The following is an 18,140-nucleotide window of genomic DNA, read 5'->3' on the forward strand; positions in this document are numbered from 1 at the left end:
ATCTTGTCTTCAGGACTGACGAATTGATTATGTGCATCCCAAGAATGATTAGGCAACGCTGTTGGCTTTGACATTTACAAGTAAATAAAGTGTTGCTTAAGTATTTCTTTTTTTCTTTCTTTCTCTTTCAGTTACTGTAATGGATGTATGTTAGATCCGGACTGTGGTCTCTGCTACAAACTGAATCAATCAAGTGTTGTTGAGTCCTCGTGCATCCCTGTTGATAAACATTCTACCATGAAAGCTGCTTGGGGCAGGTATGGCACTTTTCAAGATTTTCTGGCCTTATGCTGTACTGATATATTTTGTGCTATGGAGAACACAAATGTATTTTTTGCATTGAATCTTACTCTTAGGATCTTCTGAAATTAAAAAAAAAAACAAAACAGCATTGTAAATTAATGGGCAGTTATATTCTAACAAACATCCTAAATAAAAGCTCTTATCCCAGTGGGTTCTGCATGTTCTGCCACTTTTGCCACGGCAAAAGTATATCAGCAATTAGTTAAATTAACTTTCCCCAGAGGTCTTCATTTGTTCAAGGCGGCACATTCCCTAAATACTCATTTCTGCCCCCTGGACTCATTTTCTTTTTAAATGCTTTGATTAAGAAACCTTTTTATTATTGGCCTAATGAGGACACTTTGCTTCTAAGGAATCCAAAATGGTGGAAATCTGAAAAGTTCAAATTGCCAAAACATGGTTTGGTTTGCAGCTGCATTTCTGTGTTCCTGTGCTTAACACGGGCAACTTGATGTACATTGCACTTACCGTGTAAAAATGTGTGAGTTCACTGAGAAGTCCCAGTGTAACTGCAGAATACCCACTGATGTGCAAAATACATCACACCTCTTTTTCTTAAGCAGCACAGAGATTGCTGGTGAAATCACAGCACTCCCCAAGTTTGCTGAAGTATTGACTGTTATTAAGGAATGACTTAAAGAGATGGAATAAAGTCATGGAAGGGCTTTATCTACACTTCTAAAACTATCAGGGCTAGGCTCATAATGAAGAATGGTTCCACGGCACAAGAGAATCACATAATTATTGCTGATAAGTGTGTAATTGCAGCTGATAAGACCTTCTTGCTATAGCTTATCTATGCTGCCTGCACACCATAAACATACTTGGGAAATATGCAGAACTTTGTGTGGAGGTTTGTTTTTATTTTCTTTGCATGTATTTCTCAGAAGTTAAATCCAAGTGTGTGAAGGGGGAGCTGGTCATACTGGGCAGAGTCTGGAAGACATGAAGCTATCAGCTAATTGTAAAATCGCTGCTTTAAAATGACTCTAAAGCTGTTCTCCTTTTGATTTCAGTGCTATTAGGAAGTTATGCCTAGTGGCTCATCCCAGATGCAGAAAGAGGCCTTCATATTCTGTCAACATTCATCTCATATATTGTAATTTTAAATACTGTTCTTTACTTTGCAAAATCATAAAAGCACACAGTAAGACATGAATGCAAACATAAATTTGTGAAGTATATTTGGTATATAAACTTTATTTATTAGATAATCTTATTATATAGCATGTGGAAAATGTAGATATCAGTAATCCTTTTACATTCATGATTTAGTCTCACAGACTCCTTGTTGTGTGGCCTACTGGAGCAAATTAGACAAGAAAAAAGAAATATTTCAAGTTCAAATTGCAGAATACAATATTTATATATTGTACTTAATGAGCCTGTTCAAAGCCCTTAAAGCAAAACCTCTAGTTTTAAATTTGCTGTATTGATGTTCATTAGAATGAATTTCCTGCCTTAAGAAATCCAATGAAATAACTACATTTCTTTTTCCAATGAGTATGTGTGCATCCCCATGTCTGGTGTTTAATTCATTAACTTCTAATCTTGTCTCCACCTGGTCTTCATAATCAGGAAGTTTTCTACAGTCTGGTCATTCAAGCTGCAGGCTGCCAGATGCTGCCTTCATTGTATTTTTACAATGAGAGACTAGTTTAGTGGCTTGAAAGACGATTTTGTAAGTTGTGAACATCCACCAAACGTGAGTGTCGCATACACCCTCTTTGTAACTCCTGTCTGCTTTGATGGTTTAATGCCATCCAGTACTGGCTGAATGGGCTTAAGGTTCTTAAACCTTCCAGAATTAATTTTGGCCATTTTTTGGCCAGAAATTTTGCTTAGGGGAGAAAGAATACACAGGCTATACTGTCTGGGATCTGCTGGACCTCAGTTTGCTTGGGCAGCAGTGCTGGCCATCTCCTGTGATGCTGGAGCTTCAGAGAAATGGCTTCTGCTGTGCTTGGATTGATGGTGCCAAGCAGCGTTTGTGAGCTGCTGTGCTCTTGTCTTCTGTATGCTTTTCCTTCTGGAAAGATGTGAGCTGCAGACATGGAGGAGTGCATGTGGTCACATCACGGGATGTGAATGCAGCCACGTATCTCTGCAGCCATCATAAACCCAGCAGCTCTGCCACGTGTATCTATTATTGATGCATAGCCTGCCAGCCAGGTGAGCGGTGCTATGAGGCACCAGGAGAGATCTTGTCGTACTTCTTTTACAGCTCGCCACAACCTCATGAACTGGCAGAGAAACCCTCCTGTTTGTATGTTTATAGCTCTGCACTGCTCTTCGCAGTTAATCCCAAGGTACTTTGATAACACTGACATAACAGGCAATGTTTGGACTGTTATCTTAAAATACAGTAATACATTTTCATTTGCAGGAGGTTTCCCCTGTGCAAGCTTTGTATACTAGAAACCACCTTTTTTTTTTTTTTTGCTAATCATATTTATTCAGTTACAGTGTGTTCTAAATTGAGAAGTTATAGGGAAGGGAGGGGAGAGAGCAGAGATTTTGGTCTCCTGTGGTTGCCAGGAAGGCTGTTTGTGTTGCTGTGGTTGTCATAGGAACGTGGGCAGACAATTAAACCATCCAAATGTTTTTTCTAGAAGAATATAGCATTTTGGTTCTTTTGAATATAGGGAACTTTGCAGCCAGCAGTGGCCCCTGGAGAGGGAGAATGCCATGGAAATAGTGCAAGAATAATTTAGACCAAATCCAAGTCCCGCCTCAGAGCAGCACAGGTAATGCACAGTGGGTACACTTGCAGGATCATACACATAAGGCCAAGAAAATAGGTTGTTTTTGTTGTTAATCAGTTGCATAAGCCTGACTCTAATACTGGGATAACACGCAGAGGAGCATCATGTCTACCATGCTGGCAGAGCCACTGCCTCACAGCCCACAGTGTTACTGAACCGGTTAACAAACAGCAGCTGGCGTGCAAACTGTGCTGCCTCCAGCTCTGCCCAGGGACATGTAAAAGGTGGTTTCAAGACAGCAAGTGAGAATATTCTTAAATTATTCATTTTATAACAAAAGAAGAAGAGTAGTGTCTCCTTTCGCAGTGCATTTTGAGGATTCTCTGCAGGAATTCTGTTTTCCAAGGCCTGTGAAAGTTTTGTAGGTGGCAGTTCTGTTCTCTTCATGAACACTGAATTACTAAATCCCCACAAAGCTGATAAAAACCATTATCTCAGTTTTACAGATGGGAATGCAATGGGAAAATTCCAGTACGCGGCCCAGGTGGCGTGGCAGAGGTCCTGGGCAGTCAGTATTTAGTCAGAGCTGAATGTGGAGGCAGCTGCTTTCAACTCTGTGCTTATGTAGTGAGAAGACCTTCTCCTTCCCCATAACTGCAATTACTACCCCAGTGCTCTCAGAAACCTTGAAATATCTCTGTGTAATTACAGTAACCCCAAAGGCCAGCCAACAGTGCTCTGGAAAAAATTTTATATTGCGTTAGTATTCTTATAGTTGAACAAATAACTGTGGAAGGAAGGGAGGTACTAATAGTGCCTTGACGTGACATTAACCCTGACACAAGAATATTGTAAGGCCCCCAGCAGGCCCACCCCTGTGAGCTAAGTGGCTCTCATGAGCAACTTTAAGCAGTCTCCCTCTGGGGAGAAAGATGCTGATTTTATACAGTAGACAATAATGAAGAAATAACAGCATCGTTTGTAGATCAGAGGCAAGTCTAGAAGCCATTCTGTCCACAAAATTATCTGGCAGGTCTCCACAGTCCCCTGAGGAGGACGACTGGTAGCAGAAATCTATAAAGGAGAAGAGCTAAGTGATTTGCTTTCTTCTGCCATTTTTAACTTCATTACGGAACATCTTCCTGCCACAGGAGTTTAATGGCTGATGGAGAATCATAGAATCACAGAACATTATGAGTTGGAAGTGACCCACAAGGATAGTTGAGTCCAGCTCCTGGCTGCACACAGCACCACCCAAAAATCAAACCTTATTTCTGAGAGCACTAAACTCTTAATGGATGAACTCCAGCAGCTCGGAGCCGTGCCCTGGGCAGCCTGTTCCATGCCCACCGCCCTCTGGTGCAGACCCTTTCCCCAACCCCTTTTCCCACCCCTCCCCTGCCGGCTCCATGCTGTTCCCTCGGGCCCTGTCGCTGTCACACAGAGCAGAGCTCAGCGCTGCCCTGTGAGGAGCTGCAGCCGCCATCAGGCCTCCCCTCAGCTCCTCTGCTCTGCGCTGAGCAAACACAGGGACCTCAGCTGCTCCTCACACACTATAACCCTTCCTCGTCTTTGTTGCTGTCCTTTGTATGCTTTCTAATAGTTTTATGTCCTTAAATTGTGCTGCTCAAAACTGCTCCCAGTGCTGAAGGTGAGGAAGCAGGATGGGTCTCTTCCCTTAATGGAATAGCAGTGCTGTAAACTGCAGTAAACTGATTTTATTCAACAAGCCATTTGCTGTCTGATGGCTGCTGCGCTCTTGAGCTCTTCCCTTTCATGTAGGAAGTACGTGATACTACATTTCTGTCTGTGCCTGCTGCTTGTGTCCATGAGTTTGTGTTACTGTTGCTTAGAGTTCCATGGAAAGCTGGGTTTAAATCGTACACAGTAGATCCATCAGCCACTGAACTCCCTCTCCCAAGATACTTCCCACCACAGGAATGTGCCTTGCGGCTTCAGCATCCGAGCTTGGATGCTAAATAGATTCCAGCATTTAAAAAGAAGTTTGTTAGCTGGGTTCTCAGACAATGGCCTGGTTTATGTCCAGTGGGGGATGTGCTGGTGTCTGTCACAGCCTTGTCAATATTCCAGAGAATTTAAATCCACACTGTGCTTCCTGCTGCCTAATCCATAGCAGATGAAGCTGTTAGATGTTACTAGAATGCTTTTTTCTTGGTAGAGATGTTAGTTTTGGGGTTGGGTTCTGTTTGCTGCTTATAAGTAGAGCCAGAAATAAGTTCCTTATGTTTGTTTTGCAAGTCACTCCCTTTGAAGATGCCGTTGCAGTGCCAAGTACATGTGTAAAAGTTGCTGTGGCTGCTTTATTAGTACCAAAAAATATGTTTGTCCTCCTGTCATTGAAGCTTGAGAACCTGTATTCAGTGCATGGCAGGACACAGAGATACAAAGCCTGCCTTGTGCCCTCTGGCAGGCTGGCACCAGGCTGCACTCCAGGGATGAAGACCTCCTCTGTCCATATGTAGATACTGCTTGTTCCACGATGTAGGCAGTTTATTACTGAAATCATTATCCAGAATCTTTCTAGAAGGACTTCTATGGGAGAATGGTACTAAATTCACCAGCGATTAGAAGATAAACTGGTATTTCTTTTACTAAGTATTCTGGTTGATAAAGATGATGCGTAGAACTGTAGTTCTCACATTTGTGAAGTAGAAGTGTAACAGAGATAATAAGTTTATTTAGCAGACTGGCTGGATCTACAGAACACGTACATCTGTGCACACATAAGCACCACTCAGAAGAGTTGCTGTTATTCATAGCAACATTTCTTTTGAAACTATGCTTAATTGTTTACTGAATTGAAATATTTATGACTACACTGGGAACCTTAACACAGAATCTCCCCTCTCCCTCCAGTTATCATTTAAAAAGAGGAACAAAAGATCTGCAGTTTCAAATACCATTTAATTCTGATTGTATTCACCACTTGCCCATGAGGATGGAAACCTGGACCAGCAGGGAGCTCACAGTGCTCCTTGTCCTCTTTGATTACAAGGACATCCTTCAGTATAGTATCATCTAATATAAGGTAGTGAGGTGTGTGGAAACAGAAATGAATGAGAGCTCTGAAATTGATTCAAGTCAATGTCAGCGTAAAATCTAAGAACTGGGTCTTTCCTGAGAGTCCCGTGTGCATATTTTAATGCTGATGAGTAACGGCAAGTAGGAAGAACAGAAGGACAGAGTGATGTATTGTGTCAGCCACAGATGAAGCCTGTGCTCTTGGTGACGCAGAAGTAGCAAAGTGAGTGCAATTTTAACGTTCTGATCCTTTCAGCCACTTTCTCCCCTCAAACCCTTGAGACGTCATGCTTTCTAGATCTCTTAAAACAATTATTACATGGTGGGCCTGATAACTTTAATCAGATCTCTTTAAACTTGTAAAAATATGATACTTAATTTAAATGGAGGCACAATTTTGTTGAAACCCTAATAGAAAATATAGTCTCTTAATGATTCTTTTTAATATGCAGGGGGGGAAAACATTTGTTATAGTTCTGTTTTATGATTTCTGACTGAATCTAATGCCTGAACAGTTAATGTTCTTTGCATATTCTATCTGTATCATAGGTCTAAAATAATAAGCAGAGCAACATGGTGATCTAAACTGAAACTTTTTATGATCCCTTAGAGTAATTAGTCAGGAATTACTATTTTATTAGAGCAGTATTTATTGGAGCTGTATTACTATAGCTCTAACTCATTACATCTACTCAACCAATGGCAAATTCTGGATGAAAGGAGGACAAAACGTGTGCCTGGTCAGTTCTGTTGTGAAGTGAATGTGTTCAGATCCTGGGAATGTTTAGTTGATGAATGTAAGCAGATCTGCTTAGTTTGAAACGTCATTTGTACATTTGTTCTCTACCTGCTCACGTATATTGCTCTCTGATGATGAACCCCTGTTCCTGATCTTAGACTGCATTACTATTCATAAAGGCATTCTGAAAGAGAATAAGGAAGAGACAGATCCTGACATCTGTTTGGGATAGCTGCTGTAACAGCTACGTTAAGTGGTACAGCATTGAAGTATCTGGAATAGAAAAGCAAAGGTGGTCCTTGAGCTAAAGCATTCCCAAATGCTGTCTGATGTCATGAAAAGATGCGTTAGGGTTATTTAAGTGGAGAAATGTTAGCTGGGATGGGACTAGAGGAAAATAATTGTTTCCCACTTAAAAAGCTTTTGGTTCACAAAGGAGGTAGCTAGGAAAGGAAAGAAAAAGAATGCCAACGTATAGGAGAGAATTGCCTGTCTCTTGTCAAGGTGCTTAGTGTGGGTGGACAACTGCAGCTGCTTCCTCACTCTTACTAAATGTGCATCGCAGAGAGGAGTCTTTCAGTGCCCATAGAAGGCTGCTGCTAATTAGCTTCTTCAGCTGCTCGTCTTTTTAGGGACAGATGGGAAAGCCTCTGCCTCTCCCTCCTGCCTCTCCAGGGAGCACTGCAGGAGCTGCTGCTGGGAGTGGGCTGGGAATTTCCCTGTTCCCTGGGAGCCGGTACAACAGGGATGGCTTCCTATTTTGAAGTGCATGCGTTTTGATTTCTGGGAAAGGAGAAGTGTTGGTAGAGGTTTTTCATGTATAATTCACTCTTGATTCAGAATTTCAGATTGAAATAAAAATCCTGGGTGAAAACTGCCTCAGCAGATTTTGTAGGTTCTTACACTCTGAAAGGAATCAATACATTGAAATTTCCCTTCCCGTTCCCTTGGAAAATTCTTCTAAAGATGGATGTTCCTGGGGATTTGTATTGATAAAGAACATTCAGCAGAGTCAAACACAGTTCTCCTCACAGGAGTTTGTACCTTTATCAGCATCTATAGCCCATATTTTACCCACTTTTTTTTCCCATAATAAGTAATTCTTCAGTAATCACATCACTTGACTGACTGAAATAGTGATATCTTCCCTTCCTAAAAGGATGAAAGCTTTTTCAGAGGATTTGTTTGCATGTTTTTTGTTACGTTTTCTTCTGGAGCGAAAATAAATTAGCACATTTCTGCATTAGAACTGTGGAATAATTCTGTGTGATTAATGAGTTTAATTTGTATAAGTTATCATGTGCACTGTCTGCGTGTGTGGTCCATTTCCTTGAGGACGGAGACAATAACATCAGTCCTTCAGCAGCGTAAGATGAGCTCGAATTATCGATTCGTTTGATTTAAAGCCATAACCTTATTTTAACACAACGTTCCTGTTAATGCAGCTCAGAAGCGGGCAGCCTGCGAGGGCACGGGGTGTGCTGCTGAACCAGGGCACTTCTGGCATGTGGGCTGTATGGCGGATGGTTGGACTGGATGATCTTGTAGGTCTTTTCCAACCTTGGTGCTGTGTGCTGATTGCTCCCACAAACCCTGGGTGAAATTATTGCTTTCTACAAGTGATCTTCAGGTATTTTTAAAATCTCCTTGGGGCTCAATTTTCAGTCCCCAAATTAATGATTTCCAGGGCATTTACCAGGACTGAAAGCTGAGGAATCGTTCTTCTTAGAGCTCTGTGAATTTCATGGAGACCCTCCCCACATCCTGTGAGGAAGGGACGTGCTGATGCTTTTACCTTCTGAAGCTGCATGTTCTCTTTAGGGCAAAGACATTGCCACCTACTGGAATCAGGGAAAAGCTTATTCTTCTGTCATGTGTTGCAGGAAATGAACCACAAGTCTCAGATTTAGATGGATTTTGATTGTGATGGCAGACATTGGTGCTGATAGTTAAATTGTAATATCTGTGCCTAAATTATAGTTAGAGAAATTGAGCGTAACAGCTCAGTACTTCGGCTGGGAGTTGGATAAAACATTATTACTAGAACGATTAACTCTAAGTCAACAGCACCCTGGCTTTCTGTGTCTTTGGTCTTAGTATTACCTTTGGCAGCTCTAACTGAAGTGATGCCTTTGAGGTGTTGATGGCATTCATTTGGGCAATACTACTGTCTGTGAACAACACAGTGCATGAATGAAGGTTACTTCTAAGTGTAAGACCAAGAAGTATGAGTAGAATTTATCTTACTCAACTTCCGATGTCTAAGCTGTTAACCTCCATCTCTCTTGTAGTTCCTTGGCTAATGGAGTAAAATACACCAGCCCATCTTTGCAGCTGACTTAGCCTGTATTTTATAGAATAGACTTTACTCCATCCTGCCAGCAATTCTTGCACACTATTCTGTTAATATTTTAAAGGAAAAGTTCTAAGAGAATATTTTCATTGCTTTTGATATTATTATTGAAATTAAAATGTTTGTGAACAGAGATCAAAAACCCTTCTTCTCTTCTTCCTCTCTGCAAAAATCTGAGCTGCTCTCAGCCCTTACAGCACAGATCACTGAGGCAGCCTGTCTTCATAGGAAGTGAGCAAGGGGCTGCTGGCCACCTTTGGGGTCTGCTGGCTGCCATTGAGGGAACAGATGCTTCTGCAGCAAATACACAGCTGGTTCGTATTTGTCTTGTAACCAGAAGAACTTTAAAATGCTAATTATTTAGTTAATTAAATGTAAAATCAGATTGAAAAAATAATTAGGTTAAACATTGTGTAGAGATTTATTTGATAGTAAATTCACATGCAATTCTAAAATGCTGTATTTGACATCCTTATCCTCAGACCAATTTATTTCCATAATTAATTATTAAATATTAATGATACAAAGTGATACAATTGGAAAGACTAAATGCTTTAACTTCGGGAAGCAGAAATCAGAAATTATCGAGAGTTGCTCAAGCTGATGAAGTGCCTAGAAAATAAGAGTTCTGAGGAGCAGCTGGGGGAATTGGGGTTGTTTAATATGGAGAAAAAGTGGATGAGGGCAGATTTCATTGCTTTCTGCAACCGCCTGAAAGGAGGTTACAGTGAGGTGAGTGTCTGTTAGGACATGAGGACGCAGTCTCAACTTACGCTGAGGGGGAGTTAGGATGAATTTCTTAATGGAGAGGGTGGTCCAGCATTGGGAAGTGGTGGTTTCCCCATCGGTTCATAACTTTGCCGAGGGCACTGTGCTGGAGCACATCTCTATGTTTATGAAGTGGTTGAAGTCCTCATGCCCATCATTAGTTTGGAAGCTGCAAGGAGCAGTGGGATCTGTCGTAATGTAGCAATAAAAGTTAGGATTAGTAGAATTGTTCAAGAGCATGGACAAGCGGAGCTCTGTGGTGAACGTAAAATTGTGGTGGACCAGCAGGCGCAATCTCTTGCAGGTGCAGGAAGGGGCAGGATGTGTCAATAAATGGGACAAAACCAATGTTTGGATACATATATTTCTATATTTTTAAGCTTGCAAAAATATGTTATTTTGTCTTCCTGGGAAAGCATTTAGCAGATGTAGGCTTTGCTTCTTGTTACCCTTCTGAAATGTTGATCTTATATGACATCCGTTGTCAGTGAAGCTTTCTCTGATATTTTGGATAAGTGTTTTCTGCAGCTGAATATCAACACATCAGGCTAATAAGCGAGTCTAATAAGATTGGGATAAAGCTGTTCAGAATGCCTGTGCTTTAAAGAAACCAAAACATATCTGTATCTACAGGGAAAAGTAAAGAATCCATCCATAAATAATTACCAGATTGTACTCTTGTTTGTTTATTGTAAATACTGGCATTTGATTCTCCATCTTGGAATCATCTTTCTGTGCTGTAGGTATCACTGAGTTGTGCATCTTCAAACCTTCTTCAAAGCAGACTCATAGAACTCATAGAATCACAAGGTTGGAAAGGACCTATAAGATCATCTAGTCCAACTCTCCTCCCTTTACCAGACTTCTGGGTTCATGTAGCAACACATTTATGTCATGGCTTCCTGACCTGAGAATACGGCATCTGATTTTAGCAGCCGTTGTTTCACCCTGTCAGTCCTTTAGCAGGGTGTTACCCAAACCTCCTGCCTGCTGTTTAAATCTTAGACTTGGATACGTGTGGTTATAGATTAGACCTCTGTGTGCTCAGTCACTGAAGTAAGCATAGGCAGAAATGCATGAAGGACCATAATGTTAAACTAAGATGCTTATACCCAAAACTAATTTAGAGTTTGCATTTTGATAAGGCTTATATTTGAATTCTGTCCATTAAAATTCTGTAGGCATGGCTGCAGGACATGTAAGTGAATAGATGATGATTATTTTTCATAGCTCTTGTATGAGCCCCCACAAGTTTATGCATTATTAATACACTATTTAAATTATTTACGATTTGCTCATGATAGAATTAGGAAATCATACAATTTAATTATTGCTAGTTAATTTTAATTTGTACTGTGATAAACTGAGTGTGTCCAGTTGAGATCAGAATCAGGATGAGGATGGGGCACTCCGTAAGTCGTATTTATTACCATCTGGTACTTTAGAATAGTAGGAAAATGGTTGGGAAGAAAGAGAAGTCCATGCATGTGGGATGTGGTGAAGGTCCCATAACAAACAAAAAGGTATTTGTGTATTTCTGGTTGTGGTTCCTAAGTGTGCTGTATGGGAGACTGGCTTACAGGTATATTTAACGAGCGCTACCAGCCCCTGTGAAACCTGATGGGAGGGCTCTAACCTCAGGTGAAGACCATTCTGCCTGGTCCTGTTTGCATTCAGATGTTGAGGTGTGGAGAACACAGAAGGTGAAGAGTGAAGCAAATCCAGCAGAGCTGTGGGAGGTAGCAGGGGGCTGCCTCTCTCTGCTCCTCATAGATACAATAAAAATGAAGCTTGGAGCATCTGTACCATGATGGCAGGGTGCAGACTGTGACCATGAGGAGGCCAGCAGGGCTCAGGAGATACCAGTATGGTGGGAGAGAAGCCTGAAGGAGGTGCAACTGTTGGACTTTGAAAGGATAGGAAGAGCTGATTGATTTTAGACTTTAGCAGTCTGTAGGCTCTCAATCACGTCTGCAAGAAAGAAGATAAAAGAAGGATCAGAGGATGACAGACAATAAAGAAAAGTTGCCTAATGTGAATAATGATGATTATTTCTGCATCTGCAGCTGTCTGCAAACACATCTGTAAGAAATATCTGTTTAAAATGTATAACGGCAGTAGAAGTTCTTATGGCACGGAATACAGCAAGCTACTGTAAGCTCTTGAGCTTTGAAATGGGCAAAGCAGCCGAGCTTCCTGTATTATCTTTTCAGTTTATCTTTGTGTGCTTTCAGCTTCCCAGATGCAGAACAAGAAGCGCCAGCCATTCAGCCCCAGGAGAGCACCCTCCTGTTGGCATTGTGCAAGCTGTAGTAGCACTCATAAACTCACCGAGCATGGAATGCGGTGCATAAAGAAATTAATTCATTTTGTTTCTCCAGTTTAAGGGTTTTCAGATCTTTTGGACAGCGGTAATTACTGCAGCTATTATCCATTTGCTCGAGATGTAACTCACAGCTCTGCATGCATAACTAAGGAATCCTGTAGCAGTGGGCTACAGGATGATAAGGCCTGATTTTCTGTCATGCGCAAACACATTCAGTGGGAGCTTTGTTGTAGTAAATTGTTCTTTCTGAGACTTTAAGGTGCATGTTAATATTGTTAAAAGTCCTTACTAGTTTTAGCAAAGCACAGTAGCAAATGTCTCAAAATGCAATGAGGGTTAACTGATGGGTAGGAGAATACCTTAAAATGGTACAGACATGTTTTTCAAGGTTGCATGTGTTTGTTTCTCAACAAACTGTGTGTCCTGTGTGTGTGTGCATTATTACTTTGTTAACTGCCATCACCTGGCATCAGAACGCAACCGGAGTATTTGTAGCAGCATCCAGTTTGATGGATGAGTTATTTCTTTGTGCCAACTACGGAGACAAAGCGGTGGATGCAAACTTCTCTAGAGATAAGCTCAGTTATAATATATCCGTATATTGCTCAGTTTGATGGGCGTGATATGAAAGGCAGCACTTCACACAAGGAGACTTTTAAAATCACTCGAATGGAGATATTTCAAATGCCATGAACCAGTGTTACATCAGAAACTAAGTTGAAGAATGGTCAGTTATCACTGTGTTGATAACCATGACACTGAAGTCTGACATAACAACAGTCCTTAAGCAGTTTTTCCTCTTGTTAGAACTAAGAAATGGTGCATTAATGCAACTGAGAATTAGATCTGAGTTCTTTACCATCCGATCCCAATACTGGCATTTATCTCAGGGCGGGATGCATTCTTTGGAAATAAGCCTGCTCTAATGAGCTTTTTAAGAACACGAACGATAAGACGCTCCATTTTCTTTAGCAGTAATTTATTTCCATAATCTCATTTGAATTTGGGCCTTTTAGAATGATTTTTTTTTTTTGTATCTAAATCCATTTAAGATGCTTCTGAAGGGCATAAGAGACAATGAGAAGTTAGCAGCTTTTGTATCAGAACTATAAGAACTGTTCAGAACGTAACATTTAGTTCCTACAAAGCCATGTATTTAGAGCCATAGAAATACAAGAGAATTTTCCTGTAGAAATACAAGAGGAAAATGAGCCTTCCTGTGCTGTGCTAACACAGCCCTTCCTCTATAGCATTGAACACACTCCCTGGTTTGTGGTTTTCAGTGCTGAGAATTATCCTACAACCAAATTGGCTCAACTATTAGGATAATTGAGGCTGATTAACAAGGAAGCGATCTTATCTTGTTCTATCCTATTGTTATTAAGAATCGCATCTTGCAGCAGCCCTTTTTTCTCAGCTTTTAATGTGCTGTACGAAGGTAATTTAGAAGGTGGGGAGCAAAGCTTTACATCTTCTGAACTACAAGCTAAATCTGATCAAGGATGGGCTCTTTGAAACCAAATACATAATGCACGTAACGCAGAAATCTGCTGCTGTTCTGATTTATTTCCAGTCATTAGAATTGTTCACATCAATTGTCAGAACATTTACTTTCCACTGATTATAACAGATGTGCTTCCTAAATTGTCTGGGGAAAACATGAGTGGTAAAGATTTTCAAAGTAATACTACTGTGCTTTCGCTTTGGCAGTAATTTCAGGGGGAAGAATGTGGTCTGTCCTCACCATTTATACGGAGGTGCCAATGACCAGCTCCTTGTTATTTACTTGCAGTTGTACGTAGCTGCATCATTTCACTTGTAAGCAGTTTACGTGGAACCTTCTCTCTGCTGTTCAGCTAGTGAAGAGATCAGCAGCTGCTCATCTGCTTTCCATTGTAGATTCCTATTAGGCCTTTCATCCTAGGCCAAATTCAGAATTGTATCTGATTTTATCTTACACAGAAATTACTAATAAATTCTTTAGCACAATAGCAGCTCTCATAGAAATTGAGTGCAGCAGAATTAGCACAGTGACAGCACCCGAGTGCATCCCTGGACGTGCCCCCATTGGGGTGTTATTGTGTACATACCCAGCAAATGCAGATGTCTTTGCTTATATTCTGTGTGCCGTCCTGTCCTGAAGGATAAGCAAAGCGCATAAGTTTATTATTGCAAGCTTAAATCTGTTTTTCCTGTGCTGTTTTTTTCCTATGTACTAAATATGCTTCCTTGCAACCGGATTTCCTCTCAGTTACCGTCAGAGAGCAGGGCAGGGTCAGCAGCTTCTGCAGTAGGAGGCTTCAGAGGTGGATGGCTTCCTCACACAGATGTGTAGAGCAAGGTGGTGGGGGTGCATCCTCCCCATAGCTGTGGTTGGCTGGCACTGACTGAGGTGTATGTGAGGTAATTAACCAAGCACATCGCTGTGTGAGGCTCCTCTTCGAGCTGCCAAGCTGGCTCGCCTGACTGAAGAAACCATTTTCAGCAACAGGGCATTTTAACACGCTAATCAGTTTGTATTTACTACCAAACACCTGCGAATGACATGAGAGAAGTAGCAAAGAAGCAAATGTGCAGTTGTGCAAATGTGTGGCACCGAGCAATGCCATGATTTCATAGAGACGCTGATCTGAAGCAGGCAGCTATTAAGGTGCAATGTGAGGTGGCAATGTCATCTCCAGGTATTAGTAATCCATCTTGCAAATAGCATTTCATTAACATGTAAGGAATTGCTTGTTTAAGCACAAGGATAGTTCTCCAGCACAATTCAGCCTTCTGTAACTGAGATATATCTGACCCATATGTGGTGAGAGATCAGCATGGGAACATCAGGGTGGATGCTGATGGGGAATGATCCCTGCCTGGCTGTCATGACAGAAAAGAGACTCTGAGCTGAGCCATAAGAAGGAACCTGGGCAGCAAAAAAATGGTAATACTGGCTGTAGGACTTCACTCTGAGAGAAGGCAGAAATACCACATGTGGCAGCTGCCAGCATCTCTGCCTTGAGGGACGTATCTGTCAGGGGCTGCTCAGCTCAGCTCCATTCTCCTTGTGTTATTGTTCACCCCAGAACTGAATTGATGTGTGCGCTACATGAGGCAGCTGCAGGCCGGCACTGCCACTGAAAGGCTTTGGCTGTGGTTTCAGATACACATTTTTCCAAGTTTTCTTGGATTAACCCCTCTGTTTAAGTGTATTTGAACTCTTGGTGTCTGAATGTCCCTAAACAGGGATGGAACTTCATGGCAATGTCTTGCTTTAAGAGTTGTTTTGTTGCTACATTCATACTAACATCAGGATTGTTTCTGCCCCAGAATCACCCATTTAACACCCCAGCACTCACCAGCATTCCTCTTCAGTCCAGAGCTGGCTGGTTGTTTCTTAATGCAAAGCTTAGAGGAGAAAGATGTGCTTGAAATTTGCCTTTGGAAGCTGGCTGCAGTGGTGGTCTTTGCTCCTCTGTCTTGCTATTTGTTGCCCAGCTCTGATTTATCACCCAGTGCAGGATTCATTCTAGTTTTTCTACATACGAGAGGGTCCTGTCCTTCACATGAGCGCTCAGCTAACCTGGGAGCTGTAGTCCAGACAGATGTTCAGTACTCTGTGACTTCTCTTCAAGTAAATAACATGGTTTGCATATGAAAGACTGTTCTCTGCCTAAGTCTTCTCTCCCAGAAGTACAGATTTTTCTCAGCTGTAGCAATTGCTGTGATTGCAGCTGAAAAGTTTCTCTCGTTACAGCAATGGTTTGTTGTTCCTTTAAACTAATGCTGATTTCCAAAAATAAGATATATAACAAAAAGACAAAGTTGTCAGAATTCCTTTAAAATACATTATATTGTTGGCACTCAAATACATGATTTAATGCCTATTCCTAGAAATATGCAATTTCTACATAGTCCTGGGAGTGAAATCAATTTGTCTTTTATCAGCTCAAGCTGTTACCTCTGTTCTGATGCTGCTCTTTACTTTCTAGTTTGAAATGCTTTGACCTTCCTGATTATTTCACTGCAGAGAAAAGGAAGTCTAATTCTCTTTTCCTTACAACTTCCCATTGCTGTAGCACACTCCTCAGGCTTTGCCCATTACACCCACAGTGTGCTGCATAAAGCTCGTCAGTGACTTAAGGACTAACTTCCATTTGACCTAAATCCTTTCATTTTCAGCTCAAATTCCTGCTGCTGCACCTCTTGTTGCACTGTGTGGTATCTGTGTTGGTGTTCCCATTGGCTTCAGTGTGAATGCTGGCCTGGTAAAGACAATCACTTGAAGGAGTAGATACAAGCCAAGTGCTTAAATTCAGGAAAGTGCTGCTGGGTGCTCTCAGTTAGGCCACACACAATGTTATCTGTAAGGCTTAGGAAAATACACATTACCAAATGTAGGATTTGGTTCAAAGGATCTTGGTAAAACAGGCTGGGGCTTTTCTCCCTTAATTTCACATCTGTCAGCTTTCCCTAAGAAGCCGCATGCCATGTTTATTGTGATACGTCATCCATTTCCATGAACATTCTTTAATAATAGATGTGATGGTTATTTTTCAGGTGCTCAAATGAAACCGCATTCAAAAAGGAAGATTTGTTCTGGGCATATAATTTCTGCCCCACCCCATACTCCTGGACAGCACTTCTGGGCCTTATTTTATACTTGGTTTTCTTTGCACCTGGTAAGTTAATGTTTGTTTTCACATGGAAGCTTAAGAACTTGTAAAGGTGAAATAATTTATGGTGAGGCTGCACATTAAACTTGCTCTTCGATTCAGCCATTATACTGAAATTGATCTGTTTTTAATTCCTAGGGATGGGTCCTATGCCCTGGACCGTCAATTCTGAAATCTACCCTCTGTGGGCAAGAAGTACAGGAAACGCGTGTTCATCTGGAGTCAACTGGGTTTTCAACGTGCTGGTGTCACTGACCTTTCTGCATACAGCTGAATATCTGACCTACTATGGTAAGGAACAGTACGTGTCCATGGACACAGTGCTAGCATTGATTTTCTGCTGGTTGGATTCTAGGTCTTAGTTGGTTTGGCTGTGAAACTGCAACTGTGGATGCAGTGTTCTCAGTTAACTGTGTTCCATTAAGACCAGGGACCTGATATGACCTGCCTGCAGTTTGGTTCTGCTTCCATAAGAAACACTTCTTTCTACCCTGGAAAGAGAATTTAGGAAGTTGAATAAAACAGGGAAGCTGAAAAGATTACATGAAATATTTCACTTAGAAAGACAGCATCTGCAATTTTTCATTCCATAATGGCATCTAAGACCATTATCAGTTGTCTTTGCCAAAGCACCGTACAGATGAAGATGCTACCGATCTGCTCCCAGCTGTCCATTATTGAGTCCTGTCTGCTGGAGCAGAGCTGGTCAGGTTACTGCTCAGCTACAAGTCCTGTACACTGCATTAAGATTTTGTGACCTTCACATCATTACTGTTGTGAAGCCTCTCAGCTGCTGCTGTTGTTTTTTTCAGGCATCGGTTTAGCAACAAATGGCAGGTAAATATTGGGCTGTTGGTGCCTTTTTTGCTCCCCATAATTGGGGGGAGCAAATATATGAGGGGCGATGAGATCGTTCTCACTGCCAGTTATCTTTGGTAAGTGATAATTAGATGTAAGAGTCTCAAGCATTATTTTAATCATGGCTGTTTCTTTATTGCTGAAGTTTCTCATTTTTGGGAAGTAGTCTTAGTGATTCCTGTGATATTAAGAATAACTAAGAAACTTCTCATCCTTCCTATCAACTCTTTTTATTGGCTGTGCAATAATTTAATTGCTGCTTATTTCAACAGCAAAATGACTTGCCAAAAAAGGATGAGGATTCTCTTAAACAAAATTGCTTTCGTTAATTGACTACAGCAACACAGTAAGGCAGTGCTCTCCTACACCCCAGCCAAGCAGCTGG

At 41.3% G+C, this 18,140-nt stretch overlaps 1 protein-coding gene across 1 annotated transcript in view; it reads left to right on the plus strand.

The window, feature by feature from the left end:
- SLC2A13 (solute carrier family 2 member 13) overlaps positions 1–18,140 on the plus strand; it is a 118,969-nt gene that overhangs the window by 94,977 nt on the left and 5,852 nt on the right. The window contains exons 7-9 of the mRNA XM_015851573.2: positions 132–257; positions 16,782–16,903; positions 17,036–17,188. Coding sequence (XP_015707059.1) covers positions 132–257; positions 16,782–16,903; positions 17,036–17,188 — 401 coding nt within the window. The remainder of the gene's footprint in view (positions 1–131; positions 258–16,781; positions 16,904–17,035; positions 17,189–18,140) is intronic.

The sequence above is a fragment of the Coturnix japonica genome, chromosome 1 (genome assembly GCF_001577835.2).
Source record: "Coturnix japonica isolate 7356 chromosome 1, Coturnix japonica 2.1, whole genome shotgun sequence".
Taxonomy (NCBI): Eukaryota; Metazoa; Chordata; class Aves; order Galliformes; family Phasianidae; genus Coturnix; species Coturnix japonica.